Genomic DNA, 19,714 nt, shown 5'->3' on the forward strand with positions numbered 1-19,714 from the left:
TATTAACCTGCACTTGTTGTTACCACCAGTAACCACAGGTGTCGCCAAATCATCCAGGCCCGAAATCTTCAGCATTACAACTGTAACTGCAAAGCCGTGACCCACCTCTGCCATGTATTTCTTAAGTCACCTTGCACCAGATTTCATTGTAATCCCTCTAGTAGACATTTCACACAACACCAAAAATTTAAACCTGCCAATGGCACATGATGAAATATTAGGGGATTAAAAAAATAAAAACGTAACCTCTGAAGAGCTTGAACTGTCTGTGTATGTGTATGTGTAAAATTCCATGACAATCCATCCAACACGTTTTGAATCTGGATCAAAGTGACGGACTGACTAACGCCAACGTGGGAATCCATAGAGCCACAGCACCGACCACCACCGTGGCTGAAAAAGAGATTTGACACATAAATTGCTGTCTGCATGAGTTGGTGTGATCAAATGGTCAAATTAGGGTAATTAATAGATAATTAGAGTCCATTTTGTTAATGATTACCAGGCTGCCTGTTCTTCTGTTCAGGTCTGCCACTGACTTTCTTATAATTCTCTGCATCTAACAGTCAAACACAAACCAAACAGAAATATAATGTCACTAACACACGATAAATCACTATCAAATCTCTGTCCTTTACCATAACTACTTACTGTCTCTTAATTCAGATCTCAAGTTAATTTAGGGTTTCGACACACAGTGTGTCACACTGTGTTTCGCTTGCAAGTCATGTGACAAATGCATCTGTCCCCCATGAGGTTTTTTATTTTCCTTTTGTTTTTGGAATTGTCACATTCTATCGGCATGTTCTATTTCTATTCACAGTGCTTGTTTGCCGTTTTGACAAATGTGAGTAAAAGGCTTCACTGTCAAGTCTTAATAAAAAAGAAAACTGAATTTGTAGTACATTAAGACAGATAGACATAGGTGTGGTAACACATCAGCATGTTTAAGAAGTAAGAAAATAAAACAAAAACATATGTTGCTATTTGAACATTTAGTTGTCTGTTTGATACATTCATTTAAACAACATTCTTTTAATCTCAGTTTCTTATAGAGGTTGCATCAAGCAGTGATTGAAGTATTGTTTTCAAAATAAATAAACAATGGTCAACACAAACAATGTCATCTACTATTATTATACTATTACTATACCATACTGTTACTGCTATTATTTTTCATTGCACTGATATATATGGAAGTTAAAACTGCACATCAGACAAAAGAGACCAATCGGAAAACTTCCTCAACCCTGCATCGCTTTCAAGCCGAATCTTTCAAAAAGCCTGTTTGAGTCATAGCATGACAAGGACTTGAGCAACAAAATGCAAAAAAAAGACTTAACAGAAAAGAAACACACAATGTTGTCGGATATCACCAAAAGCTGTTCAAACTATTAAATGTGGATATTTTTCCATCACTATAGTTAAGTTATGTAGAATCACAGGATAAAAAAAATGTACAATGATTGCAAACAGATTGGACAAAACACATATTTTTATCGACATCAGATGTGAAATTGAATTTTCCGTCCGTGTGCCAGACAAAAACTTGGATTAGCTTCAACTGGCAAATCGATGGTTAACCTATCACATCACGTCCTGACATCAGCGTAGATCGTCTCTTCCCCTGTTTTTACATTCCTTTTCTCTGCTTTGTGAGCCTTCCTCTTGGTGAAGGTTGGTGTAGAATAAACCTCTCTCTGGGTGAATATATGGAAAAATGTTATGAGTTGGCAGATGTTAACATTTATGAATGCCAGTATCTTTTCCAGTGCCATCTTTTCTTTAGAAACCTTACCTGCTCACTTTGCTGACCGCCTCTGGCTGTTGCAGCGTTTGCTTCCAGAACAACAGTAGCTGTATTATCAAATTAAAAACGATGAAAGATTGAAAATGCTGTTTTAATATTTCAGAATACTGAGCTATATAAATGCAACTGACTTGACTTAATGTTAAGTATATTTTTTGCAAAATGCTGTTTGATAGATTGACGTATGAGAAACTTCTGTTACCGTTGCAACAACCACAAGATTTTCTCGTCATGGCATAAATCAGGCAGACGATAACGGTCACACTCAGAGCCAAAGTTGCACATAACAGAAACAGAGCAGTTTTGTTGTTGTTTTCGTGTGCTGAAACAACATGAAAAGGAACAAAAGTTAACAAATACTCTGATAAGATGTTATGATGCATTAGGAACAAGTGTTTTGTGGCACATCTTAAGAGATTTTACTATATTCAAAATTATTGATTATTATGATTGAGATTCGTATGGAAAATGTTCAGCACTTACCTTCAACGTCCAGTTTTGTTCCATTTCCAAATATTATCCGTCCACATGTGGCCACAGCACAGTAATAAGTCCCAGCATCAGAGGAGCTGATGTTCTCCTTCAAGAAGTTGTAGACACAGCGAGCCTCAGGACTCGTCTCACACTCATCACCACTGTTTCCATGAGCGTAAATGACACTGGGATGAGATTCATGTGATCCGGCTCTGAACCAGTACACACCGAGTCCTCCTGGACATGTTTTCTTCTCAGAGTCAGAGAGGACTGAACACTGCAGAGACACTGAGTCTCCTGGACGGACCGGACCAGATGGAGGGACGTCAACGACGGCAGTGATATCAGGTTCTGGTCCTGGGAAACACAAACATGAAAATAAGCATGCATTACTCACTTTCATGAAAATAGACGAGTCAAAACTGTTAATTATGTTTATACAGACTACTATGAACTGTAGACATGTACTATATTGATTTATTCATGTAGGAACATTTAACTTTGCAAACTGGTGTTAGAAAGAGACCTTACCTTTGATCCTTAGAAACGTTCCTTTCAGAAGAGTCATGGTTGCTTGGTTTACTTTTAAACAGTAGTAAACTCCAGTATCGCTGAGCTTTGGTTCTCTAATATGCAGAATAAATGTTCCAGGCTCCTGTTTGGCTGTGATGTGACCATTCTCGTTCACACCATCATCATCAAAGGTAAATGTTCCTCCCAAGATTTCAGGCAAGTTTCCAGAAACAAGCCTGATCCAAAATAATTGCGAAGAAGCCCAAGATGTCTGCCGTTCACAGGTCAGAGTCACATCTTGTCCAGAATCAACAGTCTTTGTCTCAAAGATCTGATCGTCTGTGGATCCTGAAAAAAAATACAAAATGAGGAACCACAGATCAGTGAGCAGAGAAAGAATCATGAATGCCCTCTGCTGAATTACTGCAACACCACGACAATACTTCAAATATCTAACTGTAGTACATCTGAAACGTTTACATATACTTACGGCCCACTCTGAGCATCAGCAGTGAATAAAACACTATCAGCATTTTCTGGTTGATCCACTCGAGTCTACAGTGAAGTTAAATATTATTATAAGATGATTCACCTTAATGTAACCATATGGAGAGGGAGGGATCTATTTCAGAGCAATCTGATTGGCCTCTTGTTACGTTGGTGTTTCACAGCACCACCACAGTGGAAATAATCTTGACCATCTTTTCAACCTAAAAACATGAAACAAGACCAACAGCAAGCTTTTGTTTCATGTTTCATGGTGGGTTTCTATAACTGACGCGGAGAATAAAGACAAGAGGCGATGTGTTTGATCTTAATGTGAACTACATGGTCCAGAACAATGCGGTTAAAAACATTTTCCTTTGTATTCTAACATAATTCAGTCAACTTTTAAAGTGATACTCGCTCAGGTCAAGCTGTTTAGGAAACACGCACATATCATTATATGGGGGGGGGGGGGGGGGGGTCAAGACAAAAGTAAAGGTTGTAGGGGAACACCAGCAAATTAGCATTGCTCTCCCAAAACGTTGCAGGACTTGAGACCTGAGACAGATTTTAAAAAGAATCGTCAAAGTTGAGGCAGCAGAGGCTCAGATATCCTAATTTTAAGTTCTTAGTATGAGTCCAGCTCCAAGAACACTGGATTCTACATGTCCTGTGTTCTTTATGCCGCTTCCTGCCTGTATTTGTGGACATAATTAAGGATTTCGATTTTTTTCTGTGTTAAACTGGATTTGATCAAAGCTTACACAGTTTGCTGCAGTTTAACGAAAGTCAAATGATTCAACAAACAGAAATGAACTTTTTAACTGAACTTTTTTATATTTATTATAATAAATAAAAACGTGTGTGGCAGTCAGTTAAACATGAATTAACTGATCTTTTTGATTTGTGTGCACATAAAAACGATGTATCCGGCCATTAACCACAGAGATAAACAAAGATCTTAAATAATCAGATGCTCCACATGATCACAGACAACCCGCCCACTCTGCCTGTCAGTCACACTGCAGGAAGTGCACAGCATGCAGAGCTGAGGAGCTGTCAAACCATCCATCCTCTGTACTCACTTCACTTCTTTTCACAGGGCTGGTGAAAGGCAGCAGCGGAGCGACACTTTGTGAAGACGCAAGAAAAGTAATGATGTCATTTACAACAGAAGCCCTTCGTGCATTTTCTGTTCTGCTTTGTACTTTCAAACGCAAACAGACACAAACACGCATTCACAGCCATCACACCCAGAGACGTGATGCGTGGAAACTTAAGCCTTGGCTTCCAACTAAAGTGTCAATTTAACACTGCTTTTCTAACTTGCTCGCTGTTTTAGCCTCAGGAGGCTGAGTTTGACTGCTGTTTTGCCATATTTAAAAAAGCAAGTGGACACTACAGTGTATAATTTTTATTGATATTATTAATATCACAACAACTTACAGGAGTACTTAAAGCGTGCAGGACGGTTAGACAAACACAGCTACCCAGACATGTTATGTTTTGGCCGTTTTTAATGCACTTTTCTGCAGTTTGGTCCTTTTGATTGGTGGCTGCTGTCAGAGGGAGGTGCTACTGTTCATTGGTCTTTTAGCAAGAGCAGGAGTTGAACTGTGATGTTAAGCTTTCCTGATCAGCTGCTAACAAGTTTCACATACCTGCTAAAGTCTGCTCCACTTCGTACATCACCCTGTGCAGTGATGGACTGGCAGTGTGTCCAAAATAATGGAGAGTGAATCAATACATTTACATTAAAATGGATAAAAAAACACATGAACTGATATGAGGATTGGATATTTTAACATCGTTGATGCATATGATTGTAGAGTGCATCTTTAAAAACATCATTTTTGAATGTACATTAACCAGGTAGAAGAACAAAAAGATTTGATTTTGTTCAACTGAAATTAGCCTGCTGAGACCTCATGTAGCTCTTCCCTCGCTGCACATCCTGTTGAAGCCCATCATCAGGTCTGTTGTGAGTAAACAGCCTTGATGGTTGGTCAAAGGGTGGAGAAAAGGCCCACCACAGCGTTCGTCAGTCAGTGTCTTCTGTCACTTGTGGCTTTGCTGTGTCTCAGTGCAGACATACAAAGGACTTTTACAAAGTGCTGTGAGACCAGAACGATGGAGGAGTTTATTAATTTGACCAGTTGTCCCGTAACATTTTTCACAGAGTATATTTTCTTGTTGGCACATTTCCCTGAAGAAAGATTAATTATGTCCACAAAATAAAATGCTCCCCATGTGTTTTTGCTAGCCATGCCTCTGACTGCAGGTGTGAAAGTTGTGGTGGACAGAGACACAGCAGTGCATACTCGTTTCTCTCTCTCTCTCTCTCTCTCTCTCTCACACACACACACACACACACACACACACACACACACTCTTTGTGTCTTGACGTACACATGGTGAAAATGTGGAAGGAAACCAAAGATAAGACCTTTGTCAGAGCAGATGTTCAGACTTGTTAAACACAGTTACTGAGAATGGGGCTTTCGTTGACCTCTCTGATAACGTTTATGCATTTTTCTGGATATCTTTCGAAAGCACGGTTTGGAGGAGAAACTTAACATTTGACAGATCAATGCTTCAGACTGCTCACATGCTATAAGCACTGCAGACGGTTGGTTTATGAACTGGATCAAATGTACAGTGTTTTGGCACTAATGGATGCAGATGTAGTTTTTGGTTTGTTTGGATTCATGTATCGTGTGTGTTTGTACTGTGGGATATCTCCTGATAGGTGTACTACAAAGTAGATTGATAGGTTATTAATAGGTCTTAAATCCAGAGTTTTCAGTGTTACCAAGGTGGCTCCCTTGATTGTCTTTGTAACTAGTGCTGAACACCTCACCTGCTCTGGAGGAGGCCGTGTGAAGAGTTCAGGATTTGAATCGGCTTTAAGAAGCTCAAACCTTTCACTTATTCTTTTCCTGGTGTTATTCCCTATGAGCGATCCAGATCATCATCTGCCATCTGAGGGAATACATTATATATGCAAACTCACTGAGCTGCACATGAGTAATGCCACTGAATGAAGCTGTGCAATAGCAGCAGTGCAAACTGTGCAAACTGCATGCGTTGCCTTGTGAGCGTTTGCCACGGGAACCTACATGCATTCATTTGGTGCTGCAGAAAATATTTTTTTTCCCTTTTGCTTCAGCTCAAATTAACACTTCTTTTCAAAGGGCCTCAGCTGAATTAGGAAGTGTTCACATGTAACATTTTATGTATTTTAATCCTATCTGACACCTCATAGTGACAGCAAGTAGCTGTGTGTCATTCAAAATGTGTATTTTTCATTAAACATGTGATCACTCTGTTGTTTTGTGGAAGAGCAGCTTTTCAGTTGCTTTGTTAAAGAATGGGCACAACACATGTGGCAGTATTTCTGTGAGGTGACATGTTGGCAACACGTCTGTGGACCTGTGTTCGCTTCTGCTGTTTTGTTGACATGAAACTGGATGTTTATGTTGTCTTCTGAGATGACATAACTTCATCTTCAGTCATCACAAATACGACAAGAAATGTACACACAGTGTGTCTGTGATCGCCCTGTGAAGCTGACGAGGTTCGACACTTGATACATGATATCTGCTGTCATGTTGAAATATTGGAGGGATTCAAGTGATTCTGGTAAGTGATAATAAATGTGGAGAAAAACCAACATTTGTTTGACACAGTAACAGATCGTGTCAGCTGTTTGGACAGTGTGCACAGTGTGCTTTATTAATTGACAGAGTTTCACATCGTTTAGTCACATATTCCCAAACAACAACAACAACAACCAGGAAACAAAACAAGAACCAAAACCACATACTGATTCTGACTCAGGCCTCTGGATGATCCGAAGTACTGATCCAAAATCAGTGTTCTTTCTCTTTAAAGTCAACATCTGTAAACTCTCTGACATCTGATCCACCTAATTCATGAGATATATAAGAGGATTTTATTCAAATACACGAGAGGATTGTATTTGTGCAGCGACCCAGTGCAGATAAGCAGATATTTACAATGGATGGAAAATTTCATCCACACATTTTATTCATTTGAATCCATCTATTTCACTTTAATGCCCTGCAATCGACTGGCGATCGGTTCAGGGTGTACCCCGCCTCTCGCCCGTTGACAGCTGGAACAGGCTCCAGCCCCCCAGCAACCTGGAAAGGGATAGTCGGTACAGAAGATGAATGAATGAATGAATATTTCACTTTAATGTGTTTCAAATGTCAAATCTTAACATATACAATATGTAGATCATTACCTAATAGCCACTGTGTCACAAACTGTTTGTCTCTAAGCAGACTAACATCAAATCGATCATACAGCACCAACTGATGACAAACAGACCTGTTAGCTCACTAATCCAACCAAAAAGCCTCGACAGCAGCGTAGATCCTGGCTTTCTCTGTTGATTTTGCATCCTTTAGTGCGCCACTGTCATCTGTAATCATGGTGAAGATGACTGATGAATACATGTCCCCATCTCTCTGAGAAAATACACAAGATGACAGAGTTAAAAAAGCCGTCACAGCTGTTTTAATAAGGTTAATCTTACAGTCAAATTCCTCACCTGTCGATTTTTCAGACCACCGCTGTATTTCTGCATGGCAACAGCAGCTTTAATGAAACAGAAAACATATAGATTACAATAAATAATGATGGAGCAGCTTTGATTTCATCGTGTGGAGAACTGTGAGTAACTTCTCTTACCGCTGGAACGGTCAGACTTTATGCTGCAAATGAGGAGCGCTATGACAGTCAGGCTTATAGCCAAAGCAGCACACAGCAGAGAAATAACTGTCTCTGACCAGATACAGGGTCCTGAAACAAGATAAAAAGGAAACAATAAAGAAAGATGTCAAAGAGTAAAAGAAAATGATCTTTCATGTCACCTCCTGGTGAGATGAATTTAGATGTAAAACAAAAAATATACTTGATCTTAATGGGTTTGATTTGACTGTATAATATGTATACTCAAAATTATGATTTTCCAGTTAACAGAACAATGAAGCACTTACCTTCAACGTCCAGTTTTATTCCATTTCCAAATATTATCTGTCCACATGTGGCCACAGCACAGTAATAAGTCCCAGCATCAGAGGAGCTGATGTTCTCCTTGAAGAAGTTGTAGACACAGCGAGCCTCAGGACTCGTCTCACACTCATCACCACTGTTTCCATGAGTGTAAATGACACTGGGATGAGATTCATGTGATCCGGCTCTGAACCAGTACACACCGAGTCCTCCTGGACATGTTTTCTTCTCAGAGTCAGAGAAGACTGAACACTGCAGAGACACTGAGTCTCCTGGATGGACCGGACCAGATGGAGGGACGTCACCGACGGCAGTGATATCAGGTTCTGGTCCTGGGAAACACAAACACGAAAATAAGCATGAGTTACTCACTTTCATGAAAATAAAAGAGTTAAAACGGTTAATTATGTTTATACAGACTACTATAAACTGTGGACATGAACTATATTGATTTATCCATGTAGGAACATTTAACTATGCAAACATGTTAGAAAGAGAGCTTACCTTTGATCCTTAGAAACGTTCCTTTCAGAAGAGTCATGATTGCTTGGTTTGCTTTTAAACAGTAGTAAACTCCAGTATCACTGAGCTTTGTTTCTCTAATATGCAGAATAAATGTTCCAGGCTCCTGTTTGGCTGTGATGTGACCATTCTTGTTCACACCATCATCATCAAAGGTAAAAGTTCCTCCCAAGATTTCAGGCAAGTTTCCAGAAACAAGCCTGATCCAAAATAATTGCGAAGAAGCCCAAGATGTCTGCCGTTCACAGGTCAGAGTCACATCTTGTCCAGAATCAACAGTCTTTGTCTCAAAGATCTGATCGTCTGTGGATCCTGAAAAAAAATACAAAATGAAGAACCACAGATCAGTGAGCAGAGAGAGAATCATGAATGCCCTCTGCTGAATTACTGCAACACCACGACAATACTTCAAATATCTAACTGTAGTACATCTGAAACGTTTACATATACTTACGGCCCACTCCGAGCATCAGCAGTGAATAAAACACTATCAGCATTTTCTGGTTGATCCACTCGAGTCTACAGTGAAATTAAATATTATTATAAGATGATTCACCTTAATGTAACCATATGGAGAGGGAGGGAACTATTTCAGAGCAATCTGATTGGCCTCTTGTTACGTTGGTGTTTCACAGCACCACCACAGTGGAAATAATCTTGACCATTTTTTCAACCTAAAAACATGAAACAAGACCAACAGCAAGCTTTTGTTTCATGTTTCATGGTGGGTTTCTATAACTGACGCGGAGAATAAAGACAAGAGGCGATGTGTTTGATCTTAATGTGAACTACATGGTCCAGAGCAATGCGGTTAAAAACATTTTCCTTTGTATTCTAACAATATTCAGTCAACTTTTCAAGTGATACTAACTTCGAGCCAAGCTGTTTAAGACATGCACCCTGTTAGTAATATTTCCAATTTTTATATTTGTACAAATACACATTTAAGGACTGAAGGATTTATATACCAACACTGAAACTGGTATTTCCTTAGATCCTATCTCTTTGTGGCCAAACGCTTCCAGAGTCGGGATGAGACTGGATTTGATTCCCAGTATGTCACTGAAACACCTACCCAGTCATGTTATGTCATGACTGTTTTTACTGCACTCTTCTGCAGTTTGGTCCTTTTGATTGGTGGCTGCTGTCAGAGGAGGGAGGTGCTACTGTTCATTGGTCTTTTTAGCAAGAGCAGGAGTTGAGCTGTGATGTTCAGCTTTCCTGACCAGCTGCTAACAGGTTTCACATACCTGCTAAAGTCTGCTCCACTTTGTACATCACCCTGTGCAGTGATGGACTGGCAGTGTGTCCAAAATAATGGAGAATGAATCAATACATTTACATTAAAATGGAAAAAAAACACATGAACTGATATGAGGATTGGACATTTTAACATCGCTGATGCATATGGTTGTAGAGTGCATCTTTAAAAACATCATTTTTGAATGTACATTAAACAGGAAGAATTGTTCGACTAAAATTGGCCTGCTGAGACCTCATGTAGCACCTCCCTTGCTATATATCCTGTTGAAGCCCATCATCAGGTCTGCTCTGAATAAATACCACATCTTTCACCACAGCCTTTATGTGTCAGTGTAGCTTGTTGCTCGTGGCTTTGCTTGTTCTCACTGCAGACATGCAGAGGACATTTACAAAGTGCTGTCAGACCAGAAAGATGGAGGAGATTATAAATTTGACCAGTTGTCCCACAACATTGTTTCATTTTTAACACGTTTCTCTAATAAAGAAAGACTGATTGTGTCAATAACATAAAATGCTCCCCATGTATTTTTGTTAACGATGCTTCCATGTACAGTTGTGAAAGTTGTGGTGGAGACAGGTCAAAACCTCTAACTGTCTGTCTGCTAGTCTCTCTGCCTGTCTCACTTTGAATCTCAATGTGCACAAGAAAAAAATGTGAATGAAACCAAAGCTTGTAAGTGTTAAGGTCTGGAAAGACTGCTCCCTCATCCCTGTTGTTTCTGCTGTTTTTCCCTTCCCTTGTATGTCCTGTTTGTCTCTCTCTTGTCCAATTCTAATCCTCCCAACTTGTCCACCATTCAGGATTCTGCCTTCACAGTATATAAACATTCGGGTTCCAGCCAGTATTCCTTGAATCGTCAGTCTGCTTGTGTAGTAATGACCAAGACCCAGTCATAGCTAAGTACCTTTTGACTGTTTTGCCTTGTCTGTTACCTGCCTTCCTGACTCCTTCTTGTCTGTCTGTGCTCAGGTGCAAATCCCACATCTGTCTTTGTCTGTGCCCTGAGAAACTGGACTTGTCGCTTCCTGGACTCAGTGCTCTTGATTCTTCAACACCTCTGGATTCACCTGTTGCACTTTCTTAAATTAAAACTGTTAACCTTCCTTTGACCCCTGTCTTGTCTGTCTCAGCTCGGTATTTTGGGTCCTACAAACAATAGAAACTTGGTTCATCAAGGACTTCCGCAGAGTGATTTCTCCTGACAAGGTTAACCACTTTCTCCACCATGTTTTCCTTGACCCCAGGAAAGACCTTGCTTTTTCTCAACTCAAGAGCCTTTTCACTTCCTATCCTAGTTGAGCCAGACCCCACTTGCCAACTCATCATGGAAGCAGATGACACTGAGTGGAGGCTATACTCTCTCAGTGCTCAGGTCCAGATCAAAACTCCATCCCTGCAGCCTTTTCTCTCAAAAGCTGTCACCAGCAAAGATAAACTACGTGCAGACATCATTCTTCCCTCACCCTGTGTGGTGGCAGCAGTGACTTGGGAAATCGAGTCAGAGGTGAGAAGCCCAACTCACCACGACCCAGATAAAGGCTCTCCAAACTGCCTCTTTGTGCCTGACTCTGTTCACAGTTTTCTGCAAAGGGCTCACCCATGCAAATGCAACTTTCACCCTGGACAGTATCAAAAGATACTTTGGTGGCCTACTATGGAGGTCGACACCCATGACTGACAATGTCTCTGCTGGCTCCATCTGCGCCCAGGGGAAGACCTCACATCGTATTCCAGCTGGTTTGCTGTGTCTGCTGCCCATCCCGTCATCCTCGTTTTCACACTGCACTCGACGTCGTCACGGGCCTCATTATAGCTTTCCTCACTATAGTGAACCATTTGTTCACGGCAGTTCACTTTGTAGTCCTTTCCAAGATCCTCTCCGTCAGAGAGACCGCTGCTCTGCTGATTGGCTCTGCCCAGACAGAATTTCATTGTTAAAAAAAACTGCATTTTGTGTTTTCTTGAGATGTCATTTCCTCAAAATATTTGAAATTTTATTTTGGAACAAATCGTGCATTGTGTATATACATGTGTACTTGAGTGTATGCTAGTAGAAAATAATAGATTTAATTTTTAAAATATTTTTAATTTTAGTGATCAAATTTAAAAAAAAAAACAACAACTCCATATTGTGACCTGTAAATACACAGTGTGTCAAAGGGACAGGCTGGTGTTTTCAGTGATTAACTCAGCACAAAACATAAAAACTGGTTATCACACAAATAAGAAATTCAGTAATTTTACTAAAAAAGACACTTTGCTTCGGAGAATAAAATGAAAACATATGTAAATTTCTTGTCAAATGAAAATAGGTCACCGCTTTGCTAAATACGCAGGGGGAGGTCATCTTCTACACTTCAGCCAATCAGGATGACTTCTACCTCACAAACCTTGGTGATCTTGTGACTAAAGTGTCATTTGGCTGAGAGGACGTCTGAGAGTTGTGCAAGACAAGGGTGCTGTGCAACAATGATGGCAGGACTATCTGCTTTGATTCTTCTTAGAACCGTGTGTAAGTGCTACTCTCAACCATTGTGAGAAAAACTCTAATGCAAATGACTGTATTTACTCCACTGTGTGTGAAAACACATTCTTAGGAACTAGACAGGGCACAGCAATAATCTTCAAACACTTTTCACTGATTTTGTCCTCTCGTGTTGTATCTCTGTTACTGTTTGTCTCTTTTCGTCAGACCTGATTCAGAGCGCAGACGTTCCTCAGCAGATGTCTTTGGCTGTGGCTGAACTTGGTGGGAATGTTACTTTGCAATTTCAAGCTTCTGACAAGAGCGCAGAATTCTTTCATTTATATAAGCAGTCTCTTGGATATTTGGTCCAATCGGTATTTGCTGAGTATTTTGGCAAAAGAACTATTAGTGAAGCATTTCGTGACTCACGCTTCACAGTCACAAAAAAGGATTCTCAGTATTTTCTCACCATCAGAAATGTCAGCAGAGAGGATGAAGCTACGTACCTCTGTCAAAATGGAACAGTGTATTCACAGAGTTTCAGTTCTGGCGTCTTCTTGGCCGTTAATGGTAAAATATCTTTCACTATTTGTTCCTGTGTCAATGTCAATGCTGCATCCAGTGTGCAAGACAGAACGCTACCGCAGCTCCTTCATGCCTGTTTAACGGCAGCATCATGTACTGTAGCTCTGTGTTGATGCTGTTTTTCCCAATTCTACATCAAAAACCTACTTTCTTTTTGCCCTACTGCTATCAGTGCTAATCTATGCTCACATTACCCATTTCCACTGGTGCAATACCTCTACGTCTTGTGCTATTTTTAAGTTGTTGCATATTTTTTCTCAACACTATTTATTATCCGCATTGGCAACAGTATTTTTAGAAGCTGTACGTGTGTGTGTGTGTGTGTGTGTGTGTGTGTGTGTGTGTGTGTGTGTGTGTTGTGCATATACAGACTCAATGTCCTTTCTATGCAACAGTATTTCTCAAGTGCAATACAACATATGACAGTATTTTATGGCATTTAGTATTTCCATAATTTGTACATAATGTACATATACATAGTTGATCTTATATCATAGTTGATATATATATATATATAGCTGCCTATAGCTGCCTGTGTACTTGCTGGCTGTAAGGACTTAAGCAATAAAGTCTAATCTTATCTGATCATTATGTATTTATGTCATACAGATAATTTGGATAATTTGTTCCTTTTGATGTTTTTTTTTTTTAATTTTTTTTTTAAACTGAATGACAGACCGTAATCAGCAGAAATCTGTCAACGTGAAGCAGAGTCCAGAAACAGCATCAGTCGAGCCGGGCGGCTCCGTGACTCTCCACTGTTCACTTCTCTCCAAGAACAAAGACAACAGAGTCCAGTGTCCAGGTGAACACAGCGTGTACTGGTTCAGACCTGGATCAGGAAAATCTCATCCAGCCGTCATTTACGCTCACAGGAACAGAAGTTATGAACAAGATGGGAGGAGCTGCGTCTACAGTCTGTCCCAAACTGTACGAGACTCCTCTGATACTGGGACTTACTACTGTGCTGTGGTCACATGTGGACAGATCCTGTTTGGCGAAGGAACTCAAGTGCAGACAAGTATGTTTTTACGGTTGTATTAAAATCAAAAATTCATCTTGTTTGCTGGGTTAAAGTGAACCTGAGTTTGGCAGATTATTGGTCTGTAGCTTTCTTCTGTTGGACTCACAGTTGTTCTTTCTCAACAATGTTTTATAATTATTCCATTGAGACCTTAAAAATAAACCTTGTTTTTGGCTCCATTTCAAGTTGCAATGATAAATCACGCAGTGATTCATTCATTTAGTAACTGATCATGCTTAATGTGTCTTAGGAACTGTCTGGGATTCAGGATCAGAGGTGGATCCAGTTGTCCTCGTGCTCGGAGTGTTGTTGGCCTGCTGTGTCGCTGTGATTGTCGCCTTTATTTTTTACGTAAATCAAAGGAAAGTTTGCGATCATTGCAAAGGTGGGTTTCACTCTATTTTACTTTTCACTACGGTTAAGCTTTTTGAGACACCAGGATTATTCGGAAAATCCATCTGCATGTCTTCTTTGGGACATTTGTACTTCAGTCCAACAGCAGGCTAAATGCTCTGAATGTAGAGGTACTGCACTTGAAAGAAGAACACGACAGGAAGCGTCTTCTCAGCCTCTTTTTGTGGTTACATGTTGGTTGTTCTTCTCTTGTATAGTGTTATGTCATTATGAACCTGAGGTCACTGTACTCTATGCTCAAATGTAAAATATTACTTTGTTTTTATTCATATGTGGGAAATACAATATTCCCCAGCTGAGTTATGTCCCACTACAATATTTTACTGCAGCAGGAAGTATTATAAAGCTCTGGTGGAGTTAATCAGTGGTTATCAATCGAGCACTGAAGCTGCACTGAGCACACGACAGGATTGAGTGACTGCATGTGTTTAACTGTAAAGCCCCAAACTGAAAATGTTACTAAAGTCTTTTGTTTATCTGTGTCCTTCAATGAGAAAATCACACTGCTATGACTGCAGTAACCATCTTCCTCATGTGTACACACATTCTGAAAGCTCTGATTTTTCTTCAACAGGAGCAATGAGTGCGTCCCATCATGTCGGACATGACAAGTCAACTGTGGATCAATCAAATGATCAGGTAAATACTGTCTGCTCCTGGTAAGCAAGCTTCTGGTAAATACAGTTTGCAGCGCTGTGTTGATGATCCTTTTTATTCATCAGATTTCTTGACAGCACATGCAATGTTATACTTGTAACATGTAATAAACTGTTAAGTCAAAAGGTATAAAAACACTGATGACTCACAAATATCAGAAATAGTTTAAAATGTTTCAGTGATATTAGAAAATACATAAAAGAAAGTATATTAAATTTACTGTAAAGTTGTCAGTCAATGTTTTAAGTCTTTCCTGCAGACTTGATCTTCATGCTCTTGGTGTGAATCTCTGAAATATTTCTCGTTATGATGTTATAATTTTTGCAGGACGGTGAAGCGAATTCAGAGAACTACGCAGCTCTGAATTTATCCGCAAGGAAAGTGAAACGAGTGACGAAGAGGAGCGAGTCGCCACAAGAGTGCGTGTACTCTGTCGTCAGAGCAGATCACCACAGCCAGCAGCACACCTCTCTATAGGCGGAGCACAGCCTGTGAACTGCTCCCCAGGCCTCTGCAAAGGGCCTCACATGCAACACTTTACGTATTTTATTCCCACCTGATGTCAGAGAGTGAGAGAAGGAGTTGTGTTTCAGTCAGAATGTTTCATTAAAAAAAAAAAAAAAAAAGTTAGCACTTTTTTGTTGACATAAATATGGACGTGGAATAACTGCATCTGTAATCATTCTTTTACTCGATAAACTCTTGTTTTGTATTGTTTCCGTGTCTGATTATGTAACTCTGGCACATCTTTGCAAAGTGACAGATCATAGCAGTACCGATCTGACTTTCTTTCTCTTTCCCCTTCCTGACACCGGTTCCAGCAGGGCACTGTCTGTTACAGTACGCATTATTTTTCTCTGATTTAAAATGTGTAAACTTCTCTCATATCTGACCCACCGGTATTGATTTAGTGGACTGGATTGGTGTACCCCTAAAAACAATTCCAGGTGGGCCACAAATTTAACTGCATATGTCCACAATCACTAACAGCTGATGGCAATAAGCTGATTTCAGCACCGTCCATGAAACCAAGCACTTTTTCTTCTTATGGTTTCAGAAATAAGAAAAACACAGTTAGTGCATGAAAACATTACTTTTCCATGTTTTTGAAAACTATGGGGCTTTTTTTTTTTTTTTTTTTCACCTTTATTATTGATAGGACATGACAGGAAATGAAGGAGATCTCTGCATCTTAAGCCACGGGGGCCGCTCCTGCCATGTAACTGTTCACATCAACATGAAATAGACCCATTCAATCAAACTTCTTTTAATCATATGGGCACAATGTATTCACATTATTTTCTCATTACCTGACTCACCAAAATGCCACAATCATGATTTGTACAGGATGCAAATAATTTTGCAAAATACATTTTTGACATTATCAGATCTCAGTTTGTCGACACAGTGCTTGATACCACAGATTAGAATTGTGCGTGGTGGAATATATAAATATATATATAGAATCAAATATGATCAATGACTGCAATTAATATTAAATCTCAGGGTTGTTTGGTCTGATACAAACATCATGTTACATTGCGGTCGAGAGTGGATTTTCGTGCATACTTCTTTTATAAGTTGCAGGTGGACAAAATCTCAGTAAAACGATAACATCGTGAGGAGCTGGTGAAAAAGATGACCTGGCAGAGATTTCAGGAAACTGGATTTTGTGTTCACATGTTTTGTAAAATTCAATAAGTAATAAAAAAGTAAGCAATATAAAACTTACGCTGTTTGAAGCTCCGGAAAGATTGTTGTCGATGCTTCTTCTGTGTTGCAAACACTTAAGATCACTCAAGTTTTTTTTTTTTATACTGGATGCTTCGAAAAAGTCAACTTGGACAGATGCATCAGAAAACTTTAATAATAAAATGCAGAGGATGAAAAAAAAATAAAAGGATAAATAATAATAAAATATCCTTTAGAATATCCAATATATATAATATTTGTGACATTTTATGTCTTCTGATGTGCAATAAAAGCACCAGCGCTGACGAAGTGGTGTATTTCCCTCCCAGTGTGGTCATAAAAGTTATATACAGCATCACTTATTAAACCCAGCGTTTAGAATATTAATCCATCATAAAGCCCTGATATCAGTGTAGATCGTCTCCTCCTTTCTTGGACTTCTTCTCCCTGGTTTGCCGGCTTCCCTCCTGGTAATGTTTGGTGCAGCATAAACCAAAGAATCCTCATTTCTCTGAGGGAATAAAGTGCAAGATTGAAAATGAGAGAGAGCCAATTTTAACCCAAGCTGATAACTTTTTCTGGCTACATCTTTGAATTCTTTACCTGCTGACGTTGCTGATCATCACTGGCTGCTGCAGCATCTGTTTGCAGAGTGTATTATTAAAAAAAAAAAGAAGAAAAGATAATAGACTCATAAAATTATAGATTTTACTTGAAGATGAACGATTCTATAGGTTATAATTATAAAAGGCACAAATCTGAATCAAGTGATTTTGACTGTTGGGAAACAGTCTAATAGATTGTATGAGTGACGTCTCTTACCTTTACAACAATCACAGGATTTTTTCCTGATGACATAAAGAAGGGAGGCTACAAGAATCAGACTTATAGCCAAAGCAGCAAACAGCAGACAGACAACTGTGTCGACTTTCTGTGAATCACCTGAAACATTATGAAAAGAAAAACAATTAACTTAAGTCAATATAAGTAATAGATAATTGACTTGATAAGATGGTGATACTATAACCATTATGAAGAAATATTAAGCACTTACCTTCAACGTCCAGTTTTGTTCCATTTCCAAATATTATCTGTCCACATGTGGCCACAGCACAGTAATAAGTCCCAGCATCAGAGGAGCTGATGTTCTCCTTGAAGAAGTTGTAGACACAGCGAGCCTCAGGACTCGTGTCACACTCATCACCACTGTTTCCACGAGCGTAAATGACACTGGGATGAGATTCATGTGATCCGGCTCTGAACCAGTACACACCGAGTCCTCCTGGACATGTTTTCTTCTCAGAGTCAGAGAAGACTGAACACTGCAGAGACACTGAGTTTCCTGGACGGACCGGACCAGATGGAGGGACGTCAACGACGGCAGTGATATCAGGTTCTGGTCCTAGGAAATACAAACATGAAAATAAGCATGCGTTACTTATCGTAATAATAATTTTAAAAGTTGAAATTCTTGTTATATATACATAACTGTAATGGAAATGTAGCAGCTTCATATTTACATGCAGGAAAATTAAACTGTGTAAACTGCTGTTATAAAGGGTGTTTGATGTAAGCATGGTGATTACATCTTGTCAATGAATGTGAAATATCTGCATGCTGTATTTCATTTACCATTAATTCTTAGAAATGTTCCTTTCAGAAGAGTCATGTGAAGTTGTTTTACTTTTAAACAGTAGTAAACTCCAGTATCGCTGAGCTTTGCTTCTCTAATGTGCACAGTAAATGCTCCAGGCTCTTGTTTGGCTGTGATGTGAAGAGTCTTGTTCACAGCAGAAAAATCGAAGGTAAATGTTCCTCCCAAGAATTCAGGCAAGTTTCCAGAAACAAGTCTCATCCAAAACAAGGTTTCTTGATACCCGGGAGATTCCCGGCGTTCACATGTCAAAGTCACACTTTGTCCAAAATCAACAGTCTTTGTCTCAAAGATCTGATCGTTTGTGCATCCTGAAAAAAATTAACACACATCAGTGATTAACAATCGAGAGAATCAAACTGTGACACCATGACAATACTTTAAGTATACATCTGTAGTACATCTGAAACGTTTACATATACTTACGGCCCACTCCGAGCATCAGCAGTGAATAAAACACGATCAGCATTTTCTTGTTGATCCACTCGAGTCTACAGTAAAATTAAATATTATTAGAAGATGATTCACCTTAATGTAACCATGTGGAGAGGGAGGGAACTATTTCAGAGCAATCTGATTGGCCTCCTGTTACGTTGGTGTTTCACTGTGCACCGCAGTGGAAATAAACTGAACCATCTTTCAAATGTGAACACATGAAAGAACAGCAAGCTTTTGTTTCATGTTTCATGGTGGGTTTCTGTAACTGACTCTGAGAGCGAACAGCGAAGAGGACATTTGATCTTAATCTGACTTTTCAGCTGATACTCATATGATGAAGCTCTTTAGGAAACACGTATAACTTCTAATAATTTGTGAGAATCCAGTGTCTCTGGCTGTCATGGGCTTGTAAAAAGCCCATCTAATCTTCTCAATTGACCTACCGAATGATGGATGACTGACGTCTTGCACAAGGTGAGGCTGTGTGGCTAAAGCTACAGTAAGTTAGTCACACAAGACTGAGAGAGAAAGTGCAGCCAAACCTTCAGTTCCAGCTCTGTGTGACTTGGTTGTCCACTTGTGATCAGATCAGCCAGGATGCATGTTCATGCCAGGCGTAAACAGGGCCTGAAAGCACTCGGCACTCAAGGGAAATTAACTATGTGGACCTT

General features: G+C 39.6%; 4 protein-coding genes across 4 annotated transcripts; 1 reads left to right on the plus strand and 3 right to left on the minus strand.

Annotated features, from left to right (window-relative positions):
* Window positions 1-1,592: 1,592 nt before the first annotated feature.
* LOC143326212 (signal-regulatory protein beta-2-like) lies at window positions 1,593-3,330 on the minus strand. The gene is made up of 6 exons (XM_076739759.1): window positions 3,288-3,330; window positions 2,816-3,145; window positions 2,294-2,641; window positions 2,013-2,132; window positions 1,799-1,857; window positions 1,593-1,700 (listed from the first exon to the last, which is right to left on the minus strand). Exons 1-6 carry the CDS (start codon window positions 3,328-3,330, stop codon window positions 1,593-1,595), a joined length of 1,008 nt encoding a protein of 335 aa, XP_076595874.1.
* Window positions 3,331-7,372: 4,042 nt separating this feature from the next.
* LOC143326224 (signal-regulatory protein beta-2-like) lies at window positions 7,373-9,345 on the minus strand. The gene is made up of 6 exons (XM_076739773.1): window positions 9,303-9,345; window positions 8,831-9,160; window positions 8,297-8,658; window positions 8,003-8,093; window positions 7,863-7,909; window positions 7,373-7,779 (listed from the first exon to the last, which is right to left on the minus strand). Exons 1-6 carry the CDS (start codon window positions 9,343-9,345, stop codon window positions 7,651-7,653), a joined length of 1,002 nt encoding a protein of 333 aa, XP_076595888.1. The 3' UTR covers window positions 7,373-7,650.
* A 2,091-nt stretch (window positions 9,346-11,436) lies between these two features.
* Window positions 11,437-15,975, plus strand: LOC143326213 (uncharacterized). The gene is made up of 7 exons (XM_076739760.1): window positions 11,437-11,616; window positions 12,425-12,506; window positions 12,805-13,149; window positions 13,841-14,185; window positions 14,439-14,573; window positions 15,177-15,241; window positions 15,587-15,975. The coding sequence occupies exons 1-7, from the start codon at window positions 11,437-11,439 to the stop codon at window positions 15,734-15,736; spliced, it is 1,302 nt and encodes a 433-aa protein (XP_076595875.1). The 3' UTR covers window positions 15,737-15,975.
* A 1,367-nt stretch (window positions 15,976-17,342) lies between these two features.
* Window positions 17,343-19,074, minus strand: LOC143326214 (uncharacterized). Its single transcript, XM_076739761.1, has 6 exons — window positions 19,032-19,074; window positions 18,584-18,916; window positions 18,006-18,353; window positions 17,771-17,893; window positions 17,555-17,610; window positions 17,343-17,462 (listed from the first exon to the last, which is right to left on the minus strand). The coding sequence occupies exons 1-6, from the start codon at window positions 19,072-19,074 to the stop codon at window positions 17,343-17,345; spliced, it is 1,023 nt and encodes a 340-aa protein (XP_076595876.1).
* Window positions 19,075-19,714: the final 640 nt, after the last annotated feature.

Source organism: Chaetodon auriga, chromosome 9 (genome assembly GCF_051107435.1).
Source record: "Chaetodon auriga isolate fChaAug3 chromosome 9, fChaAug3.hap1, whole genome shotgun sequence".
NCBI lineage: Eukaryota > Metazoa > Chordata > Actinopteri > Chaetodontiformes > Chaetodontidae > Chaetodon > Chaetodon auriga.